This window comes from Ranitomeya variabilis, chromosome 5, assembly GCF_051348905.1.
Source record: "Ranitomeya variabilis isolate aRanVar5 chromosome 5, aRanVar5.hap1, whole genome shotgun sequence".
Lineage (NCBI taxonomy): Eukaryota > Metazoa > Chordata > Amphibia > Anura > Dendrobatidae > Ranitomeya > Ranitomeya variabilis.
This window is the reverse complement of record NC_135236.1, coordinates 423,881,426-423,906,914: the sequence shown is the minus strand read 5'-3', so window position 1 is coordinate 423,906,914 and position 25,489 is coordinate 423,881,426. Positions and strand designations below refer to the sequence as shown.

General features: G+C 42.1%; 1 protein-coding gene across 2 annotated transcripts in view; it reads right to left on the bottom strand.

Annotated features, from left to right (window-relative positions):
• CNOT2 (CCR4-NOT transcription complex subunit 2) overlaps window positions 1-25,489 on the bottom strand; it is a 102,722-nt gene that overhangs the window by 21,114 nt on the left and 56,119 nt on the right. For both annotated transcript variants that reach the window (XM_077265273.1, XM_077265274.1), the window contains 8 exons: window positions 18,466-18,588; window positions 16,275-16,347; window positions 9,955-10,102; window positions 9,579-9,761; window positions 6,391-6,470; window positions 5,276-5,401; window positions 2,603-2,727; window positions 1,060-1,180 (listed from right to left, as the gene is read on the bottom strand). In XM_077265273.1, coding sequence (XP_077121388.1) covers window positions 1,060-1,180; window positions 2,603-2,727; window positions 5,276-5,401; window positions 6,391-6,470; window positions 9,579-9,761; window positions 9,955-10,102; window positions 16,275-16,347; window positions 18,466-18,588 — 979 coding nt within the window. The remainder of the gene's footprint in view (window positions 1-1,059; window positions 1,181-2,602; window positions 2,728-5,275; window positions 5,402-6,390; window positions 6,471-9,578; window positions 9,762-9,954; window positions 10,103-16,274; window positions 16,348-18,465; window positions 18,589-25,489) is intronic.

Below are 25,489 nucleotides of genomic sequence, written 5' to 3'. Positions count from 1 at the left end.
TGCACACGCGTTACCCGGGGTATAAGACGACCCCCGACTTTTGAGACGATTTTCAGGGATTAAAAAGTCGTCTTATATGACGGAAAATACGGTATTTCATTTTTCCCATCTGCATAGCTGTAAGAGGGCTTGTTTTTTGCAGAACAAGTTGTAGTATGGAATTGTATAGTTTTACCATACATTGCACTGGGAAACAAGAAGAAAAATTCTAATAGCAGTGAAATTGCAAAAAGAACGCAAATTCTGGTCATTTTTGGGAGGTGATTGTGGTTGGTTTCATGACGTTCATGGTATGGTAAAAAGGACATGGCAACATGGCTCTTCATGGCAGTACGATTACTGCCATGCCGCTAACACCAAACTTTTTCCAGTTGTGAAAAGAAAAAGAAAAAAAAAAAAAAAAATCAGAAATTTGTAAAAAAAAAAAAAAAAAAAAAAAAAAAAAAAAAATTGGTTTGTAATGCCAATTTCTGAGACCCACGACACTTATGTTTCTGTAAAATAAGCCTCGTTAAGGCTTGTTTTTTTGACTGTTGTGGCAAGCAGACTTTTACGGATACCATTTCAGGGCAACATGGGTCATTTTGAATTTTTTCAAAAAACAGCAATTCTGGAAATTCATTTTTTTTTTTTTTTTTTAATTGTTGCTTCTTTAGTTACCATAGGGGACTAGCACCTGTGATCACTTGATCCCTTACTCTTGTACTGCAATTCAATGGCATGGCTGAGTTTCACAGGGCTACCAACGTACTGGGCTCCTAACTGACATGGCAACACAACATCCTGCAATCGTGTAGAAGGAGCAGGTTGGGGGTGATTAGCTCATGTAATTGATTCTATGGGTGCACAAGTGCCTTAACTGAAAATGGCAGTGATTGACAGCAGCATTTAAAAGGATCAATCAAATGAACAAAGCCGGCATCTGTTCGGTATGTTGTGGACTCCCATCCTGAGCCCGCTCCATGCTACCATACAATACATGTAATGTATATTGCACAAGAGGTGGTGAGAAAAGGCTAAGTTTGCATCTGAAGTCATGCAATGTATAAAGGAACTCACCGTCAGGTAAGACCTGGATCCCCTTTTTCTGCTGGTTATTATTTTGTGTTGTGGAACTTTTGTCTCCTGGAAATTTGGGTCCATCTGTACTTGAGACAGTCTTTCCGGGTGTATTTAAATTCTGAGAATGAAAAACATAAAGGAAGATATTAATACATCAACTATTACTTAAAGGGAACCTGTCAGCAGGATTGTGCACAGTAACCTACACAGTGTCAGGTCGGCGCCGTTATACTGATTACAATGATACCTGGGTGATGAAATCCGTCTTGTGCTTGTTTAATCTTTATTTTCAGTTAATGAGATTTTCGTATTTCAGGGCGGAGTGTGGGGGGTCTTTATGTGGTGCTCTGATTACATATTCATCTGTATGGGCTTATGACAGGTCACTGACCCCTCAGTCACCTGCCTCCTATTTTACATACTGCGCTTGCACAATTAAAATTGTGGTCTTTAAAAAAAAAAAAAAAAAGAAAAAAACTTTGTCTCCAGCAAAATAGCGGCGGTGGTGGTGCATGCGCAGCAGGGTGGATAAAAATCAATGTTTTTTTAAAAAAATCAAAAAAATCGGATTTTTTTGATTTAAATCGGATTTTTTTGATTTAAATCGGATTTTTTTGATTTAAATCGGATTTTTTTCAATAAACTGCTTTTTGAGGAAAATATTTTACCATCCAAAGGTTCTTCCATCATGAGATAAAGCTGAGTTGTTTAACTCAGTAGAATAAAGGCTGTATATGTGTAACATTCACAATGCCATGCTCTTCCAGAGGTTTCTGTAGGATGCTGACTATCCAACAAGTTTGGGCATGTCAACTGAATGGAAAAAGAAACTAAACCAAAAGTGAAACCAAGCTAGAAGTGTGGAATTAAAGGGGCAGTATGAACAAAATGTGGAGGCTATTAATAGTTTATACAATTAAGACATGCTGCTTTTAAACACCCACCTATTGCCATATAGTAAAACAAAAAAGATTTTTACTTACTTTGGGGTCCCCCCCTCACCCTGGCGTTAGATCGTTGCCCCTAGTTTCGTCCGTGTAACTATGGGCGCACATGCGCACTGCTCTCACTTCTCATTTTAATCGTGATTTATATTAAAAAAAACCTTTTGATTTAAATTAGTGATTTAAATCATGATTAAAATCATGATTTAAATCGATCCGATTTAAATAGAAAAAAATCTTTTGATTTAAATCGTGATTTAAATCATGATTTAAATCGGCGTGATTTAAATCAATCCACCCTGATGCGCAGGAGCATCGATCGCTTGCCCTATAGATGCTACTTCACATGCGCCGCCATTTTGCTGGAGACCTTTTAATAGCATCTATTGGCAAGATAGGAATGGCTAGCTGTAGTAAAGGCCAGCTCAAAAGAACATTTTATTAATAGGTATCTCTGACATTTTATGGATTTCAGATTTTTAGCAAAGTAGAATAAGCTTTCATCAATTGCCTCTAAGTGAAATGGCATTTTTCTTCAACTATGAAAAGGAACTAGAGGTGCACCAGGGCTAATACAAAAACTCATTGCTACGTACAGATTTATTGTCATCATTGCTCGATGTTGGATCCTTATAGCTGGAGCCTGGTAACGCAGGGAAGTCCTCGTTGTGTATTGAGAAGTCCTGAGACTGCTCACTTGCTGGCTTTGTCACCATACCGACTGCAAGAGCAAGAACTCTTATTAGTACACATATCCAAAGATTTCACAAGTCATAAAAGCCGCCGTACATACACAGTATTACACAGGTCTACTGCGATCTTCAGAGTTCTCACTACAAGGAAAATGGTGGGAGTGTATACAGCTCAGATTGGTTTAGTTCCAAAAGATGATGCAGACTTGCAACAAATCTGCATCAGAAATCTGAGGCTGACCCTCGTATCTCTGCAGCGGAACTGGGAGTTTAACTTGCTGCAATATATGGCGTCATATCAGGGTTAGGTTGTCATTTGATGGGTTTCCAAGGAAATTCTGCTTTGGTGATAAACAATCTTTAACTTCTCAATCTGGGGCTGACCTTTTTCATCTATTCACAAAAGTGCTCAGCAGTAACCCTACCATCCCCTGAAGTGGAGATCCCTCCCGCACGGCAAGAGTTAACAGCCTATCACAGGCCGGCAGCTGATGACAGCGTGCACGATGCCAATGTATGGCGTCACTGTCATACGCCGGAACAACGGTGCGCGCCTCGGCTGAATCGTAGTGGAGGACATCGCTGGACCTCGGCCAGGTAAGGAGAAACTTTATTTTTTTTTGTAAAGTAGCGGTATAGGGCTGCATTATACTATACAATGTTTTCAGTGTGGGGGAGGAGAGGTCCTATTGCTGTGCAGGGCGACATGGTTGCTTTTTTTCTTCATCTGGCATTGTGTAGAGGTTGGGGAAAAACTGGAAGAAGATGAAGGATGAAGGACTAGAGAAGTCACCGGTGAGTCATTGTGTTGCCTGTACACTGACACTACACGCTGTATACTATATACAAAGTCCCTGTGTATAATGTCACTGGTGATCACTGTATTATCTGTGCAGTGACAGAGTTCCTGTGTATAATGGCACTCAAGGTATTTTATTTTTTTTTAAATTAACGATCAGTATTGTAGTATTCGGTCACTATGTGATGGTAATATGTGATCTGGTCATGGTGTGGTCATATTTGTCCCTGTATGCGGTATTATAGGTCACTATGTGATGGTAATATGTGGTCCAGCCACGGTGTGACTGTATTTGTCCCTTGTATGTGGTATCATTGTTCATTTAAAAAATTGTATGCGACACATTCCCTTAAAGAAACAAATAAAAATATACCTAAAAAGAGTATAGGATATTTTAACAAATATTTAATAGGTTAGAGTAGAGTAGGGCCTGGTCAAAATAGTCTACCTAGTCGTGGTGGCGGCTTAAAAAAAATTAGTTAGATGGGAACTGATAATGTGTGACTGGTGAGGATGTAGATGTGGAGTTTTTCTATGAGTGGGCGGTGAGACTGTGGAAAGTTTGAGGGTTGGAGGCAGAGCAGGGGTGGAGCATGTGCGGAGTCTCAAGGGGGCTCGAAATTCCTAGTGGCAGCCCTGGTAGCGGGACTGCACATTCCTCTACAGCGCCTCTTAAAGTGAAAGTGCATGTTCTTTTGGGGGTTACTAGGGTTACTTCGGAGCACTTCTCTTAATAGGTGATGTTTAGAAAAATCGCCAAATTGAGGCTGCCAGTCTTTCATTAAATAAAAATAGCATCTCCAGATCAGTGATATGTACCCCCCCCCCCCCAATGCCACAATTCTCACTTCATGCCAATCTTCAGATGCCCACTCACAACAAAAAAATTCAATTTGTTAGGGTTTCTATTTCACTCCAATTTTGCTAGAATATACCTACAGAAAGGGTGTGAAAATTATGCTACATAAACAATATTTTAGCGTTTGGATCTAATGAAGGAGGATATCTCGTCACAATATAACCACTGTGAGGCAACTTTGCCAATAGCCTTTTACACCGTGTGTGAACCAAGCTTTAAGTTGATAATTGAATTAATCAATTGGAGAATTTTAGAAAAATCTCCCATCATCCTTTGCAGGCCTTGTAATGGTGGTCTGTATTCTAACAAATATCACCAAACACCATTAGCTATACGACAATCTGATGTCCCCTGTAGTGATGAGCGAGTGTACTCGTTGCTCGGGTTTTCCCCAGCACACTCGGGTGACTGAGTATTTAGGACTGCTCGGAGATTTAGTTTTCATCCCAGCAGCTGAATGACTAAACAGCTACTAGCCTGCGTGATTACATGTGGGGATTCTCTAGCAACCAGGCAACCCCCACATGTACTCAGGCAGGCTAGTAGCTGTAAATCATTCAGCTGCCACAATGAAAACTAAATCTCCGAACAGTCAAATACTCGGAGGTCACCCGAGAATGCTCTGGAAAACCTGAGCAACGAGTACACTCGCTCATCACTAGTCCCCAGGCATTATAAAAGCTTAGAGAAGCTGACGGGGCTTCTGTTATCAATGCTGCAAAGCCAAATTTTGAGACTTCTGTTCAGGACCAGAAGGTAAAGTAATATATCTACAAAGTTGTCAAATGGAAACTATTGTTCAGTGGAAAAATTATAAGTGGTCATAAACCTTGCAAAGGAGGAAAAAAAATTATAAAAAAACATGAATTTCAGCGGAACAACATCCACGCACGCTTTCAGCAATTAGACGTTGCCTTACCATAGGGAGCCCTTCCAGCCAAAGGGTTTATTAATGGTGTAGGGTTGCCACTTCCTTCCCTTCGATTTCGATCAGCTAGTGCAGGGAAATCTGAAAGGTCCAAACCGGTCACATTTTCACTTCCGTCTGGAAAATAAAAGCATAGCAAATGCGATGAGCAAGCATAGCCTAGAATTGTGAATAATGACAACATTTAGCACTTGGCTCATTATCCCATTTTTTCCTACCTAATAAAAGCAACAAATATGCATTGCAGCGTGATAAATGCAGAAGTATCCTGATAATTGAAGGATGAAGGCCAGAAAATAGTCCACTGTCATTCTAGATTATTTAATTGTAATAGATGGAAGTTCTGGGGTCCAGACATTACATACATCATAACAAATTCACCTGTGCCACTTCATGGCTCCATATACAGCTTGTAAGCTCTGACATGCAGGGTCCTTTACACTCACTAAGTATGGCTACCTAGATTAGCTTATGTTGTACGTCTTTTAGACCAGGTTCACACATCAGTGTCTCACTGCTCAAGTAAGGACAGAGAAACGTGTGTGATGCCAGCCTTATTATATACATCAATTCTTATTGTAGAACACTAACTGTATAATATACAGCCCAGCTGTAGGTCTCCATTCTAACATCTTAGTATTACATGCATCTTGACGGTATATGAAAGCCAGACAATCACCCACTGACATGGAACATTCAATACTCATGCCAATAGAAAAGGGCACATCCCACTTAGATGGGTTGTCCATGGACTTTTAAAAGACATCCCAGCTGCTAGGAGTCACATCTATAGCATTATTTGTCAGACATGCAAATGTATTGTTGTTTATGTAAAGCACAGGGAGGCAAGTGTACTCTATGACAGAGGTTTGCCCAAACACACAGGGATAATCATCCACAACCGCATCCAATATAATGGAAAGACGTGTTTAAGAACTCGGCATCCTTCACCATAAGAATATTACAACTTTGTTAAATGTGGACTTCTAATGATACAACTTATCATTGTGATTAAATATCAAAATATGTTATAAATAATACACGGGAGGTGACATCTATTGTAATAATGGCCTCAGTAAAATACAAAAAAAAAAAAAGGTACTCACCTGTCCCATTAAAAATATTACTTGATAACGAATTGTTCAAACCAAACGCCTGATTTCTGTTCATACCAAACCCAGACATGCTGTATGATCAAAGGGGACAATATTAGTTTTGAAAAATATCATACAAAACGAGAATACAGAATGGGATGTAAAAAAAATAAATAAAAATTATATATATATATATATATATATATATATATATATATATATATATATATATATATATATATATATATATATATATATATATATATATATATACACACACACACACATATATATACACACATATATATACATATATATACACTGTATTTTCTGGCGTATAAGACTACTTTTTAACCCCTGAAAATCTTCTTAAAAGTCGGGGGTCGTCTTATACGCCGGGTGCCGTCTTGTACGCCGAGTGCAGACACCAATGTGTATATGGTGGGTGGGGAGGAGTGGTCCCGATGACGAAGAGGGGGCGTCTCACAGGAAAGTGTGAGTGGAGTATCCCCCATTACCTCATTGTAGCTGCAGCATGGGGTCTCTGTGCTGGGGAGAGGCGGCAGCTGCTGCTCCTCTTTGTGCCGCATGGGTGCTGTGCTGTGGGGCGGTGGCCGCCGCCGCTCCCCAGCACCCCACACTGCAGCTACAATGAGGTAATGGGGGATACTCCACTCACACTTTCCTGTGAGATGCCCCCTCTTTGTCATCAGGACCACTCACACCCCAAAAGGCACATTAGTCACCGGCCCTATAAGACGACATACGGCGTATAAGAAGACCTCCGACTTTTAAGAAGATTTTATATTTTAACTGGAAAAGCTGGGGGGGTCGTCTTATACGCCCAGTCGTCTTATATGCCGGAAAATACGGTATATATATATACATATACACACACATACATACATACATACACACACACACACACAAGGGGAGACATACATCACTGCATAAATGCGATAGGCAAGAAGGTGCTCTGTGACTTTTAGTGTGGGGAGAACTATAAGAACTAGTGCAATGGAGAGGTGGAGTAGATGCTATTGGCAGATGATTACACTTGTTGGGAGGACACTGGGGGGGCAAATTAAAGGGTTAATCTTTATAAATGGGTATTATCACACAATGCTTGTAAATACAACCACTTTTGCAATTTACTGTTTAATAAAATGTTAAGTTCTTCTGACTGACACTTTACTTTTGTTTACAGCTTGTTGAAACCGACCACCACTGCTAGACAGCAAATTATGCACAGCACTTACAAGATCTTTTCTACTGAGCTTGTAAGCACTGTTTTGAAGCAGTTATCTTCAAATCCTGGGCAGCTTCAGCTGGACAGAAGTGGTGGTTTGTCTCCTAGGTATCAAGCGCTAAACATAAGTGTACATATATCAAAACAGCTGCAAATTTTAATAAGGCATAAAGGGCAAAAGTGCTTGTATTTACAAACAATATCTGACAAAACACACCTATAAAGTTGAGAATACTACTTTTAACCCCTTAACCCCCAAGGGTGGTTTGCATGTTAATGACCGGGCCAATTTTTACACTGTCACTTTATGAGGTTATAACTCTGGAACGCTTCCATGGATCCCGGTAATTCTGACATTGTTTTCTCGTGACATATTGTACTTCATTACAGTGGTAAAATTTCTCTGATATGATTTGCGTTTATTTGCGAAAAAACTGATATTTAGCGAAAATTTTTCAATTTTCCAACTTTGAATTTTCATGCCCTTAAGTCACAGAGATATGTCACACAAAATACTTAATAAGTAACATTTCTCACATGTCTACTTTATATCAGCACAATTTTGGAACCAAATTTTTTTTTTTGATAGGGAGTTATAAGGGTTAAAAGTTGATTAGCGATTACTCATTTTTACACCACCATTTTTTTTTTTTTAGGGACCACATCACATATGAAGTCACTTTGAGGGGTCTATATGATAGAAAATACCCAAAAGTGACACCATTCTAAAAACTGCACCCCTCAAGGTGCTCAAAACCATATTCAAGAAGTTTATTAACCCTTCAGGTGTTTCACAGTTATTTTTTAGAATGTTTAAAAAAAAAAAAACAACATTTAACTTTTTTTCACAAAAAATTTACTTCAGATCTAATTTGTTTTATTTTACCAATGGTAACAGGAGAAATTGGACCCCAAAAGTTGTTGTACAATTTGTCCTGAGTACGCTGATCCCCCATATGTGGGGGTAACCCACTGTTTGGGCGCATGGCAGAACTCAGAAGGGAAGGAGAACCATTTAACTTTTCAATGGAAAAATGGTTGGAATTGAGATTGGACGCCATGTTGCGTTTGCAGAGCCCCTGATGTGCCTAAACAGTGGAAACCCCCCCAATTCTAACTCCAACCCTAACCCGAACACACCCCTAACCCTTATCCTAACCATAACCCTAACCACACCCCTTACCCGAACACGCCCCTAACCCTAATCCCAACCACAACCCTAGCCCCAACACACCCCTAACCCCAACACACCCTTAATCTTAATCTCAACCCTAACCCGAACACGCCCCTAACCCCAATCCCAACCACACCCCTTACCCCAACACACCCCTAATCTTAATCTCAACCCTAACCCGAACACGCCCCTAACCCTAATCCCAACACACCCTAACCCTAATCCCAATGTTCAATGAACACATGCAGAATCACCGTGCGTACAAAAGGGGGCAGCATTTGGACGGAGCTGCTTCCAAAGCGCTGCCAATACTGACTGTGGAAACATACCCTAATACTGTCCACTACTCTGCTTCCTCAGGCTAGCTTTACACTAAGCCTGTAGGCCAGTCTTTAAAGGGAGTTTGTGAGCATATAATTACTGCTCAAGCCAAGTACAAGAGTTCGGTGCACCCCTAACGTGGCCATACAGTTCGATGCCCCTTCCCACCTACTTGGAAAACAAGCAGGTGGAGAAGTACAGGTAAACTTTTTACCACGCCAAGGGTACATGGAGCACCTGGACTTGGTTTGAACAGTCATTCTGTGCTGACAGACTCCCTTTTGGTGTCCCGAGGACTACAATCTAGAGCGGTAAACCACAGTAAGAATAGAATAAATACTACAGATAAATAAATACACAGATTATGCCATAATGTATGAAAGGTGCCCCATGTTGGAAGATTTATCTGTGCCATTGATATCAAAGCCCTAAAGACAGTAAGAAAAAGCGGCTTACCTGTTCACAGTAAAAGGTTGCCGGGATGATGGTTGCTTTGGCATACATATTATGCTGGGCGAGCTTCTGTTTGGACTTCCTAAACCTGAACTGCTCATGTTATTTGTCCTGCTGGGAATTCCAATGCCCTGACCAACCTGGGAGTGGTTCATCATGTTCCTGGGATTCATCGGCAAGATACCCCTGAAACACATCATTAAGGGGATCAGCAGGAAGAGAGGCATGCAATGTAAACTTGTACTGAATGACAAAACGAATATTTGGACTGAAAGACGTATACACAGACTTATTATCATTTATGTGCTACTGATAAACAATTTCAAGTCAAGGCAATAAAAGAAGGTTAATAAATAAAAACAGCATATTTTGCAAATACCTGCTCGGCGATGGTGGCGTATGAAGTGACATTGTTGGTACCCCTGTTGTCGGCGTTACATGGTTTGGTAATTGAGTGCCTTGTGATAAGCTGCGGTTTAACTGAGGAGTATTGTTGCTCATCCCCCTCATTGGAAGGCCTAGTGCACCTATAGAAAGCAACACTACACATAAGTACAAGGAAGCAGGTGTGCAAAAGATAACAACATACCTCATACAGTTTCATTTGGATATATAAATGTGTGTGTATATATATATATATACACACACACACACACACACACACACACACACACACACACACACACATACTCTGTATATATACTGTATATATATATTTTTTTTCTTTAGATTCCTCTATGCACAGTTATTGCTGTTATATAATTGATATGGCCTAAAACTGTTCACCTACGGGGTCTGTCAAATATACCCACTAGTTCATGTCACTCTTGCAATGGAGTGGCAGACTAATTCTTGTAATTAGAAGTTGAGCAAAAAGATTCACATGACCTGGCTGATACCACGTTTGTGACCACCAGACCAGAGGCCAGCCAACCGGCATTCCTGGCAACACTTCTGATCAGAAGGCCCGGCACAACAGCATGAAGCGTTCTGGTTAAACAATTGTAACTGAAACTTGTTATGTTTTATGGGATCTAAAATAATAAAAGCAAAGAACCAGCCCAGCATTTTTTTATTTGTTTGTATAGTTATTACCACTAGTACTTCGCGTGTCATCTCTTCGCATGGATTCTTCTGTTACCTTCAGCCACGATAGTGTTCCGAGAGGAAAGCTGCTGCCTCACTGACTGCCGCCAGCTACTTTGCTGCCCAAATTGGGAGTTACTGCTTGGCATCGACTGAGCTACAATCTGACGCCATTACTACAGTCAGTCAGCCGCACTGCCTCCTACTAAACCCCCGCTCTGCTGTCTGATGTATAATGAGTTTAATCCTACCCGAGCTGCTATACCTCCCCACTCCCATCAATTATATAATTATGCACCCTAGAAAAATAGTGGCCAGCTTTGTCAACCACACAGTTCCACCCACCATTGCCATCTCACTGTATTCAGTGACTTCCCTCTTAGTCTCATTATTAGCACAAGACTGACAGAGATATGCTTTACTCTCTATTCTAAAGTCTCAATCTGGCACTTCCTTCTCAGCAAATTCATTCATTAACTCTGCTGCTGTGAATACCAATCCTGAAGGGGTTGTCCAGGTTAGACATGAACGTCTTAAGTAACTCTATATGCCTTGAGCTGGGGCCGTGAAGGTCTCGTTGGAATGTGGCTTTGGGAGTATGCATATTGCATACTTGAGGTCACATGATGACCTGACCTTGATGGTGGAGAATCCTGATGGCGCGAGCTGCGAGGATTCACAAGTCTGCAGATTTCCATGCCAATCCTGCTAGATTTATATGCATCTAATACATACAGAGGCACACGCCACTTAATAAATTTGGCACATCTAACAACCGGCATCCACCACCTCCAGAAATGATACTCCAGCTTGAGTTTGGAATACATTTCTGAGAAAATTTTCACTACTAAATTGACAAATTTCACAAGGTGGCTTAGTCACTTCCCATCCCACCAATGCTCCACAAATTTTGGCGGGGCTGGCTGGGGTAAAAATGCGACGAGTCACTACATTTTTGCACAACTACACGTCGCGCAACTAAAATGGTGACATTTGAAGAGGTTTGACCCCAAGATACTGTCTAAAAAGTAAAAAAATAGGTTTTAAAGGAGTTAAGTATTAACTCTCTCACATTAGCTAATGTTAATATTCAAGTGTCTATCATCAGGTGGACACTGAACAACAATGGTGTCCATGGCATGATTACAAGGAGAAAGCCGCTGCTCCCAAAAATAAACATTGTCGTCCATCTGCAGTTTGCGAAACATCACCTGGACAAGCCAAAAGGTTATTGGAAGACATTTTTGTAGATCCTGGAGACCAAAATAAGTTTTTGGTATTAAAAAGACACTGCATTCTTGGAGCTTGGTTCATTATACCTGGCTAGGAAGGCATGCAATCATTGATGTAACAATGAATTATTAATTTTATCAGCAAATTCCAAAAGGAAAATGTCAGGACATCTGTCAATGAACTTAGTACCAAGAGACAATGGGTCATCATTAACAATATTACACAGGTCATTCTAGAAAAGAGGAGGAAAAGTACAAAGCAAAAATTTTGAAAATGCCAAGTCCTGATCTTATTTCTACAGAAAAATTGTAAAGGACTTAAAGCAAGCATCTCTTGGGAGAAAACCTACCAACATAACAGTTTAAGCTGTTTTGTTGGGAGCAATGGGCCTAAATTCATCCAAGCTGATGTGCAGGGCTAATCGACAGTTACTGGAAACGTTAAGATGCAGTTATTACTGTACAAAGAGGGCACACTGAATACTGAAAGGAAAGACTCACATACTTTTTCAGATCATACACAAGTGAAATAGGAGGCAATATTTTTGTAATCAATTGTTACTTTTTTTTTTTTTTAACTTCCAGGACTTGTTCAAAAATCTAATCTAGTTTAAGGTCAAATTTATGCAAAAATATAGAAAACAGAGAGATTTACAAACTTTCAAACACCACTGTATATAGACTAAGGCCCCATTCACATATCCGTGTACTTGAAAAAAATGGTACCGATGTCATCAGTGTTTTGCATCAATGTATGGTTCGGGGGTTCATTTTTACCATCAGTATGTCTCGAGTGTTTTTCACAAACAGATAAATAAAGCATCCCTATACTTTGCAATGTAAAAAATGTTGTTCACTACTTGGGCAACCATTTCTCATACTTCATGTTTGGCCTCGTTAAAATAAAAACACATACTTACCAGTGCTGTGGAGTCAGTGTCCATTTTGGTGGAGTAGGTATAAAATGGACCGACTCCTAAAATCTATAATAAATTGGGTATAGTAGTTCAATGCAGTATATGCGGAATATTTTTTCTGAAGAATTTGGGAAAGTTATGAAATGTCCTATAAATGTCTGTTGTGTTCCTGATCTATCAATCTAGGCTTTTAGTGGAAACGAATCTGTGCTGCACTTTATGTACATGCTCAGTAGTGAGGCTCCTTCTCTACAGATCAGAGAGAAAAGGCACTGGGAAGGAATGACTGCACTCATCTCAGAACTGCTAGAGTGAACAGGAAATGGCTTGATTATTGTATCATAATGGTGATGAAAAGCCTGATATTACCATTCTACTACAATAAACGTATCACTTAAACATGAGTCATGTATGAAGGGGTCTCAGTCGGGAGTCGATGTCAGGGAAATTGAGATGGAGTTGGAGGTTTGGCTTACCGACTCCACAGCCCTGGTACTCACCCACGGTGCTGGCGCTGATCCAGCTTTGACAACACCCGTGTTCCCGTGGTTCACGCTAGCAGGGCCGGCGTCAACACCCGGCCTAGCCGGGCAATTGCCGGGGCCCTGACGAGACAGGGGGGCCCACTCACACAGTCATAGAGCCATCTGGCTGCTTTAACCCTTTCTACCCTTTCAATTTGCGCTGGCACAAGCATCTTCTCACTGTCAGTGCAGGGCCAGGCACACATAGGGGTTAATTAAGGACACAGCCAGCGTGACATTGTGGGCGGAGAGTTCTCCTGCTCTGAATCTACTGACTGTGTGCACTCCTGAACTTATCAAGGAGACCGAGCTCCTACCAGCACCTGAGTGAGTGCAATGCTATATCGCTGTATGTTCTGACAGTCTGGGACTGGGTGACCTGGGGCGGCCATGGGCTGGGCGGCTGCAGCTGATATATATATACTACAGCAGCCTCCCAGCCCAGGCCCCCAGCACAGCCTGTATAGATACAGTGTATATAATATATATACAGGACAGGTGCTGGGGGCCTGGGCTGGGCGGCTGTTGAAGTATATACACTGCACAGTACCACTCCCCTGTATATATACACTGTACAGTACCACTCCTGTCCTGTATATATACACTGCATAGCACCACTCCTCCTGTATATACACTGCACAGTACCACTCCTCCTGTCCTGTATATATACACTGCACAGTACCACTCCTCCTGTCCTGTATATATACACTGCACATTACCATATCTCCTGTCCTGTATATATACACTGCACAGTACCACTCCTCCTGTCCTGTATATATACACTGCACATTACCACTCCTCCTGTCCTGTATATATACACTGCACATTACCATATCTCCTGTCCTGTATATATACACTGCATAGCACCACTCCTCCTGTATATATACACTGTACAGTACCACTCCTCCTGTATATATACACTGCACAGTACCACTCCTCCTGTATATATACACTGCACAGTACCACTCCTCCTGTATATATACACTGCATAGCACCACTCCTCCTGTATATATACACTGCACAGTACCACTCCCCTGTATATATACACTGCACAGTACCACTCCTCCTGTATATATACACCGCACAGTACCACTCCTCCTGTCCTGTATATAGACACTGCACAGTACCACTCCTCCTGTATATATACACCGCACAGTACCACTCCTCCTGTATATATACACTGCACAGTACCACTCCTCCTGTATATATACACTGCACAGTACCACTCCCCTCTATATATACACCGCACAGTACCTCTCCTCCTGTATATATACACTGCACAGTACCGCTCCTCCTGTATATATACACTGCACAGTACCTCTCCCCTGTATATATACACTGCACAGTACCTCTCCTCCTGTATATATACACTGTACAGTACCTCTCCCCTGTATATATACACTGCACAGTACCGCTCCTCCTGTATATATACACTGCACAGTACCGCTCCTCCTGTATATATACACTGCACAGTACCTCTCCTCCTGTATATATACACTGCACAGTACCTCTCCTCCTGTATATATACACTGCACAGTACCTCTCCTCCTGTATATATACACTGCACAGTACCTCTCCTCCTGTATATATACACTGCACAGTACCACTCCTCCTGTATATATACACTGCACAGTACCTCTCCCCTGTATATATACACTGCAGAATTTACAATAGCTATCACTCATGTAAGAAGTGAAATCTGGCATTGTACTATACCTATATTTCTCCGCTGTATCTGGGCATCATGAATCGTGATATATTTTAAAGGGGGGGGGGCCCACTGAGACTCTTTCGCCCGGGGCCCTCAAAAACCTGGAGCCGGCCCTGCACGCTAGGGTGTTATATTATGTAAGTCCTGCGATGGCTTCACTCTCCACGCTTTTAGACATTTTGATCATCAACAGGAAGTAAGGACTGCAACTCCTCTCTGACTTCCTGATGTTCAATTTATCCAAAAGGCAGGAAAAATGTGACGCCAGTGCTGACTGGGTGCGGGGCTCACAAGACGCAACAACCTCAAGTGAGCCCCGGGAATGCAAGTGCCAACATTGCTGAAACAGCACTGGCACCGGGGGGTGAGTATAAGTGTCTTTATTTTAATGCAGACACACATGAGGAATGAGAAGGGGTGTCCTAGTAGTGGATAACCACTTTAAATACGGACAGCACGCGGATGCCATCCGTGTGCTGTACGTGTTTTTCACTGACCCACAGATTTGTATTGGCACTTTTTATCCATGCTGCCAGAAGAAAATGGACTTACTCCATGTGTTTAGCGTGGATGAAAAAAACCCAGATACAAGTATAGTGAACATTAAGGTGTGGATAAGGCCTAACTTTGCAGAGTCAAGTTAAGGGGGATTTATTGACATCTGTGTTATAATGAAACTGAATCCCAATAGTATGGAGGAGATTAGAGAGTCGTGCTCGGAAACCTAGTATCAGCCACTGCCAGAGAAAGCACACTTTACTGCTTCTGTAGTGATTAGGAAGGATGAAGAAACATCCAAGATAGATGGAACTGATCATTAGGTAAAGGACTGAGAACTACCAGAAGGGGGGAGAATTCTGGCCCTTATTTGAAAAAGGCATTAGTGTGCATGCTAGATGGCCACCCCACTTATTTTTTATTAGACTGTCGGAGATTGCCAAGTGCAGTACATGGATTTATTTGGCAGACCCATAAAAAAGTGAATGACGCTGCGGTTGAACATGCGCACTGGAGCTCCATTCAAACAGCGGACACAAGTCTCCAGGTCTGGTGATCAGTGACTGTCTCAGTGTTGGGACAGGCACTGATCTAGAAGTCATCAACTGTCCTGTGATTAGTAATGATCATAATGTGAAAAGCAATAACATACAAACAAACAAAAAAAGAAAACAACCAACCAGAGTTTATCTTAAAATATTTAGGATAGCCCCTTTGAGTAATTAACTTACTTTGTTGCCCGTATAAACTAGCCCCAAATTGGGACAGCTGACCCGATGCAGATGGTGATGGAGATGCCAGCATCTAGAAATAAATAAAAAAATTGAATTAGTAGCAATCAGATTCGTTTTAAGGTGAATTAAGGCACAAATTTCTGTCAGAATAATCCAGCTGCATCCTCCTCTACTTGAAAGGCAGCTCCCTGGTCCCGCTGCGGTCCGGGTCGGATGGGCGTTGCGGTCCAGGGCCTCCCTTCTTCATAGGATGACGTCCTCTTTTCTTCCTGCCGCGGCTCCGGCATACTCTGTCTGCCCTATTGAGAGCAGAGCAAAGTACTGCAGTGCGCAGAGCCTCTCTGACCTTTCCCCGGTGTCTGCGCACTGCAGTACTTTGCTCTGCCCTCAACAGGGCAGACAGAGTATGCCGGAGCCGCGGCAGGAAGAAAAGAGGACGTCATCGTATGAAGATGGGAGGAGCCGGACCCGAACCGCAACGCCCATCGGCCCGGACCACACCGGGACCCCCCTGGGTGAGTATAATATAACCTGTTTTTCGTACCTTTCAGGTTACATCAGGGGCTTATCTACAGCATTACAGAATGCTGTAGATAAGCCCCTGATGCCGGTGGCCTTAGCTCATATACGATTTTAGGGGTGACAGATTCCCTTTAAGCCTTCAGCATCAGTTTCATCTTTTAGATGATCATTTTTCTTAATACACTTTTCACTAGTCGGACATTAGAATAGACTATAATAATATAGATGTCATCTCCTAAAAGCATCACTTAATGGCAAAACGCCCTTCCAGCTCAAATAACAAAGCCTAGAGGTAGAACAAGTTCGTAACCAAGTCTACTTTTCAGGGTGTGCTTAACAAGGTATTCCCATCTCCAAGATCCTATTCCAATACGTAGTACGTGTAATAATGCTAATATTAGAAAATACCTCCTAGTAGAAATATGGTATAGTTCTTCTCTTTCCTAATGTGCAGGCATTGCAGGACCTTAGATATCCATGGTTACAACTACTGATCTAGAGACAGTTAGCTAGTAGCTGGTGGTCGTTACCATGGATACCTAAGGTCCTGCAATGCCTGCACATGAGGAGAGAGACATAGTGAATCAGAAAAACTATACATTTCTAATTGGTGGTACCGTATATACTAGAGTATAAGATGAGTTTTTCAGCACTTTTTTTCTTTTTTTGTGCTCAAAACGCCCTCCACGGCTTATACTCGAGTCATTGTACCAGAAGATGGAGGGGGAACAGCAGCCGCGGAGCAGCGGGTCACAGGAGGCAGGAGCCGGCGGCTGCGGGTAACTACTGTGCCCAGTGTTAAAGAGAAATTAATATTCACTGCGCTGGCAGTGAATATTAATTTCTCTGTAATAGCGCGAACAGTGCAAGCCGCAGACTCTCTGCCGCGGCTGGGCGATCACCTGTTCCCGCTACTTAAGGAGAAATGAATATTCACTTCTCTCCACTCCCATAGGCATGGAGCGCAGTGACTATTCATTACCTTAAGTAGCGGGGACACGTGATCGGCCGACCACTGCTTTTGCTGCACTGGAACTGTGAGGGGATGCAGGGACAGTAAGTAGGATGGTTTATTTTGATTATGTTTTTCTGATAGGAGTCATACATACAAGGATAGAGATGAGGAGCCATGCATACCAGGATAGGGATGAGGAACCATGCAAACCAGTATGGGAATGAGGAAGTATGCATACCAGGATAGGGATGAGGCGGTCGTGCATACCAGGATAGGGATGAGGAACCATGCAAACCAGGATGGAAATGAGGAACCATGCAAACCAGGATAAGGATGAGGCGGCCGTGCATACCAGGATAAGGATGAGGCGGCCGTGCATACCAGGATAAGGATGAGGCGGCCGTGCATACCAGGATAAGGATGAGGCGGCCGTGCATACCAGGATAAGGATGAGGCGGCCGTGCATACCAGGATAGGGATGAGGGGGCAATACATACCTGGGGTTAATAAGTTTTCCCAGTTTATTATGGCAAAATTAGGTGCCTCGGCTTATACTCGGGTCAGCTTATACTTGAGTATACATGGTATTTGCTGTTATTATTATACCTACAACATATTGGGATAGGATTTTGGAGATGGGAATACCCCTTTAATGAATACTTTAAATTGTGATCAGAATGGACAAAAAAAAAAAAAATGCATCCAACTTACGTCTTTCTCCGACCGATGTGGAAACATCGAGGACTGGCCATAATACATATTCTCATCATGGTAGTCACTTTCGACCCCTTCTACAAACTTCTTTCTTGAAGCACCAAACATGCTGTATGTCACCTGAAAAATAATATGGAAAATACAATAAATGAATATTGTATGACTGCCATGTAAAAGAAAGAGGGAACAAAATCTAAAGCAATTCTGATGTGTGATATCTTCATGACTATTGCTCCCTTTTTATCTGCCCTTTTATTCTGGAGAGAGATTGACTAGTGTGTACAGATCAGAAAACTAGAGAAATCCTTACCACCAACACTTCAACGGATTCACGCTGCTCAAGCCATGGACAGCATTAATCAGAGTCTGGCTGTGTTATTGCACCCGGGTACATTTTACATACTTTGAGAAGCCGGGCAGGAGACCGTGCAAGGACTTGTCAAAGAGAGCAACCAACGGCAGCATCTACTATAGGCAGACTTGTCATCTCCTAAACACACATATAGGAGAGACCTGTCAGTCTAAGGGAGCAGGGTGGGGGGAAACCTCCAGGAACCTGCCTCACACTAGTCCGCCAAGACACCCAATCCCTGGATAGCTACTTCAAGGATTTTCTCTCTCAAACTCTACACCGTTTCAGAGTAAAACATGCATGGCACAGCCGTGGTGCTATTCATGCTGCCCGTAGTTTGGGCTGCATGAATCAGTTGACAGATTGCCTTTAATTGTAGCTTTTTTTTTTTTTTTTTTCATAAGCTTTACTCGGGAAAGCTTTCCAACTTGGCTTTAGAAATCCTTTAATAAACCAACGTGCAGAATTTGTAAATCCTGGAATAGAAATGGGCGACAACGAGGTCAATCTCATTACTCTCAAATGCTTCAAAGCAAAAGAAGAATGGAATAGTAAAACAAATGACAAACACAAATTTAGTATATAAAGAGGGTCATTCATAACATCAGATAGCAGATCATAAATCCCATGTGTGGCCCTCTGGTCAAGGCAGCAGCTTCTAAATGGCCGTTATAAAGATTTGTTAGGGCTACGCCAAAATAATGTGCTCTGCAGACAAAGGTAAACCCAGTCCTAAAAGCCTACTAAAAGAGAAGATTACAAGTCAGACTGGCAAACATTCCAAGTTCTAAAAGTGGATTTAGGGGACTAAACCATGAAATCTTCAGAAGCTATGGCCCTCCTTACGAATGAGTGGCTGTGATCTGTGCTGCACCTACAGAAAAGACTCTGTGCCATCAGTGTTTTAGATTCAGAAAAGTCAAATACTTAGAAAAACAAACTACCAAATACCTTGTAGTTTTTATACATACACAACATCCACTTCTACCTCTTCATTTCACAATCACTGACTCCCAGATTTGTCAGAAACTGGGCCTATGACAGGGAATGAGCATTCAGCCGCGGAAACAGGACGTTGATCAGATAGATGATGAATGAGTTGGCTGAATGGATCGTTTATACAATCTGTCAGTAGGTTTTTGCTATGTAATATGAGAACAGCATGAGGTAAGGGTTAAACACTGAATTCAACGATGTGGCACATGTCCGGCTGTGTGCAGTTTACTTCTAATAAAGGTCTTCTCACCTGGTGATCATTACTGCAGTGACTATCAGACAAGGTAACAAAAACCTGCTGACAGATTTCCTTTAAATTATCTGTTATTGGAGATTTGTGTGCTCAGAAAAATTTGACCAAGGTTTGAGACCTTAATTAGCCTGTAAAGTATGTGCCCATGATCAGGAATTGCAGCGTTCTGGACGCAGCTCACCTGCGCAGAGTTCTACAATACAAGCACAGTGGGTAGGATTGATAGAAATCCCATGCCACTGTGCCTCTAGTTACCGCAATGTAAACATCAGCCATGGGTTCTTCTAAAGCTGATGTCTAGCAGTCTGAAAATGAAAATGGTGGAAGCCCATAAAACAGGAGAAGGCTATCAGAAGATAGCAAAGTGTTTTCAAGTTGCCCTTTCCTCAGTTCAAAATGTTAATTAAAACGTGGCAGCTTACTGAAAAAAAAACAGTGGGGGTCAAGATAAGGTCTGGAAGACCAAGCAAAATTAAAGTGAGAGCTGCTCATAGGAGAGGCAAATCAGACCCCCACTTGACTGCAAAAGACCTTCAGAAAGATTTAGCAGACTCTGGAGTTGTGGTACATTGTTCAGTGAGTGCGGCGGAGGGCGGGACTTCACGGAGGAAGTCACAGCCCTCCGCAGCTCCTCAAAACGCTAGTGTGAAACTAGCCTAAACAAGACTGATGCATTTTGGAAACAAGTCCTGTGGACAGATGATGATAAAATATAATTCTTTGGCCACAATGATCAAGTAGAACAGAATTTCAGGAAAAGAACATCTCATCAACCATTAAGCATGGGGGTGGATCAATCATGCATTGGGGTGGTGTTGCAACCAATGGCACAGGGAACATTTCACGGGTAGTTGAAGTATGGCTTCAATGAAATTTCAACAAATTCTTGAAGCAAACATAACATCTGTAAGCAAACATAACATCTGTAAAAAAAAAGCTGCAGTTGAAAAGAGGATGGCTTCTACAAATGATAATGATCCCAAACAAGTCAAGATAGAAAGATATTTTCTTGCTTAAAATACAAAAGGAAATGTGTCATCTTTAACGTTGGCTTTTTAGAGATCATTACATCTTCAACTTCCTTAACTGTTCACAATAACAGTAATTTTGACCAGGGGTGCCCAAACCTTTACATGCCACTGCATTAAGTTTGTATCAGTCCATGTGAACAGTTGATTGTCTCAAGTTTCCCCATATTCCCATGATTTCCGGTTTATGTTTATTACTCAATGTAAAACCGTTTTTTGGTTCTCAAAACTGTAGAAAAAAAATCCTTCCATGTAAAGAAAACAGCCCTAGAAATAAATCCATTTTTAATACAATAGCCACTCTTGCAAGCATTAATAATACTATTCCTCAATATTGTTTACTTGCAATGTTATTTTTTTCCTCAAAGTTGTATACTTTATGAGAATGTCTTCATAAGAAAACCCCTTTAACACTTTAAACCTGAAGCGTGGGTGCCTGCTGTGTTAGATAGCTGGCAGCCAAAAGTGGTGATGCACTAGGAGCTGATTTCCATCACATCAATGCAACCTCTTAAATGCCACTCTCTAGTGCGACAGACTTGAAGGTGGCAATTGTCAGTTCTGACTCATCAGCCCCCCAATGGCTGCCCTTCATAAGGAGAAATCTTCAGTTTCCCAATACACTGCAATACTTAAATAGGTTTTCCACTACTAATTTAGCCCGCTTCATTTGTTTTAACTCTTCCTAACTCTTTTCTAATACACTTTTAGTACCTGCCATGCTCCTGTAAGCTCATTGTTGTGTGGGTCATATCCTTCGGTTTTGATTCTGGCTCCCAATCTGGGGACAGGACTCAGCAGGGCACGTCACTGGTGAGGGCGAGGCTACATCTTGGCAAGTGACAGCAGTCTGAGCATGCATGCTCAGATTTCACTCTCCTCTCTTCTTGGATGCTGCTTTGAAGTGCAGTCCATTCAGAGGACAAGCTCTGCGATATGCTGATCACTAGAAAGTATATCAAAGGGCTTATCAGCTGAAGGCAAGGCACTATAGAGGCAGGATCATATTCAGTGCCCTTTAATATAAGATCCAAACCACCAGTTGGCTCCAGATACATCATGACAACATGATTGAAGGATGAAGGCCAGAAGGTATTTTCCCATAACGGAGGTTTAATGATCTCATTGTCAGACATTGCAATATATGCCCGTGGAGTTGGGGACAAAAAAATGCATTAGTGGGTGGCGAGGTGTGTGTCTATGCTGAGGCACAACGATGGTGTCTTTGCAGCTCAGCCATCGTTAGGTTATTTGCAATTACAAATACTAATGTATAAAGCAGCTTGTAAAATAAAATACTTGAACAGTAAACACTTCTGAAGTCATGTACAGATGTGGTTATTAGTGATGAGCAAGTGTGCTGGTCACTACTTGTCACTCGCTTGAGCATCAGTGTGTTTGTCATGCTCTTTACTCAGCAAGTATTTTGTGAATGCTCCAGCAGGAGCTCAAGTCCCGCCCCATGTTTGGTGTTTTTTAGACATCCAATACGGGGATTGCCTGCCAGTCACTGTAATGCCGGGTTGTGGCATTTCTGTGACTGGCTGGCTGCATACCATCATTGGGTCTATACAGTGCCTTGCAAACTTTTCAACCTTTTCCCACATATCATGCTTCAAACATAAAGATACCAAATGTAAACTTTTGGTGAAGAATCAACAACAAGTGGAAAACAATTGTGAAGTTGAACGAAATTTATTGGTTATTTTAAATTTTTGTGGAAATTCAAAAACTGAAAAGTGGGGCGTGCAATATTATTCGGCCCCTTTACTTTCAGTGCAGCAAACTCATTCCAGAAGTTCATTGTGGATCTCTGAATGATCCAATGTTGTCCTAAATGCCTAATGATGATAACTATAATCCACTTGTGTGTAATCAAGTCTCCGTATAAATGCACCTGCTCTGTGATAGTCTCAGGGTTCTGTTTGAAGCACAGAGAGCATCATGAAGACCAAGGAACACAACAGGCAGGTCCGTGATACTGTTGTGGAGAAGTTTAAAGCCGGATTTGGATACAAAATGATTTCCAAAACTTTAAACATCCCAAGGAGCACTGTGCAAGCGATCATACTGAAATGGAAGGAGTATCATACCACTGCAAATCTACCAAGACCCGGCCGTCCCTCTAAACTTTCATCTCAAACAAGGAGAAGGCTGATCAGAGATGCAGCCAAGGGGTCCATGATCACTCTGGATGAACTGCAGAGATCTACAGCTGAGGTGGGACGGTCTGTCCATAGGACAACAATCAGTCGTACACTGCACAAATCTGGCCTTTATGGAAGAGTGGCAAGAAGAAAGCCATTTCTCAAAGATATCCATAAAAAGTGTTGTTTAAAGTTTGTAACAAGCCACCTAGGAGACACACCAAACATGTTTAAGAAGGTGCTCTGGTCAGATGAAACCAAAAATCGAACTTTTTGGCAACAATGCCAAACGATATATTTGGTGTAAAGGCAACACAGCTCATCACCTTGAACACACCTCATCACCTTGAACACACCTCATCACCTTGAACACACCATCCCCACTGTCAAACATGGTGGTGGCAGCATCATGGTTTGGGCATGCTATTCTTCAGCAGGGACAGGGAAGATGGTTAAAATTGTTGGGAAGATGGATGGAGCCAAATACAGGACCATTCTAGAAGAAAACCTGTTGGAGTCTGCAAAAGTCCTGAGACTGGGACGGAGATTTGTCTTCCAACAAGACAATGATCCCAAACATAAAGCAAAATCTACAATAGAATGGTTCACAAATAACAAATCCAGATGTTAGAATGGCCAAGTCAAAGTCCAGACCTCAATCCAATCGAGAATCTGTGGAAAGAGCTGAAAACTGCTGTTCATAAACCATCTCCATCAAACCTCACTGAGCTCGAGCTGTTTGCCAAGGTAGAATGGGCAAGAATTTCAGTCTTTCGATGTACAAAACTGAGAGACATACCCCAAGTATCACAGCAAAAGGTGGCTCAACAAAGTATTAAGTTAAAGGGAACCTGTCACCACGTTTTTGGAAGATGGGATAAAAATAGCGTTAAATAGGGGCAGAGGTGGGCGTTACATTAGTGTGTGTGTTATGCGTTTATTACCCACCTAAGTTGCCGAAATAACTTTGCAAAGTCTCCGTTTTCGCCTGTCAATCAGGCTGGTCAGGTCGCATGGGCGTTGTCTTCCCCCAGATTTGGCGTAGTTTTCCGTTGGTGGCGTAGTGGTGTGCGCATGCCCAAAGTCCGGAATCCTCTTCCAGGGGATTTAAAATAGCGCGGTGTTCGTTATTGCATTGGTGATCGGTGGGCGCGGCCATCTTCCTTTGGCCGCGCGTGCGCAGAAGCGGCGCTCTGCTGGCCGCGGCTTCAGGAAAATGGCCGCCGCGATATCCATCTGCGCACGCGCGGCATCCCGCGGCCATTTTCCTGAAGCCGCGGCCAGCAGAGCGCCGCTTCTGCGCACGCGCGGCCAAAGGAAGATGGCCGCGCCCACCGATCACCAATGCAATAACGAACACCGCGCTATTTTAAATCCCCTGGAAGAGGATTCCGGACTTTGGGCATGCGCACACCACTACGCCACCAACGGAAAACTACGCCAAATCTGGGTGAAGACACCACGCCCATGTGACCTGACCAGCCTGATTGACAGGCGAAAACGGAGACTTTGCAAAGTTATTTCGGCAACTTAGGTGGGTAATAAACGCATAACACACACACTAATGTAACGCCCACCTCTGCCCCTATTTAACGCTATTTTTATCCCATCTTCCAAAAACGTGGTGACAGGTTCCCTTTAAAAGGGGCCGAATAATATTGCACGCCCCACTTTTCAGTTTTTGAATTTCCACAAAAATTTAAAATAACCAATAAATTTGGTTCAACTTCACAATTGTGTTCCACTTGTTGTTGATTCTTCACCAAAAATTTACATTTGGCATCTTTATGTTTGAAGTATGATATGTGGGAAAAGGTTGAAAAGTTCCAGGGGGCCAAATACTTTCGCAAGGCACTGTAAGACCTGTGACACTATGCTTGGCACACTGTAACCCAGAAACAGGCAGAGCAGAGTGAGATGCTGCTGAAAGAGGGACAGAATTGTAGCAGAGTATAGGCAGGGATTCAACCACATTTAGATTTATTTCAATTACAAAAACAGCCCTTCTTAGGGCTAATGATAATTAATAGTATACTGCTGTTTGCAGCACTTAGGGAGAGACTGTGGGGAAGGGATAGTGTAGGACAAGACATGGCTAATTGCACTTCCTTCTTTTCTGCCGCAACTCATACCAGAAGCCCTTCTCAAAGCTAATATTTTTGCTCTTAATCCTGCAATTTGTTTTGAGGAGGGAAATGTTATAACACCATTTTTACTGCGGCAGTTTGCATCACAAGCATACAGC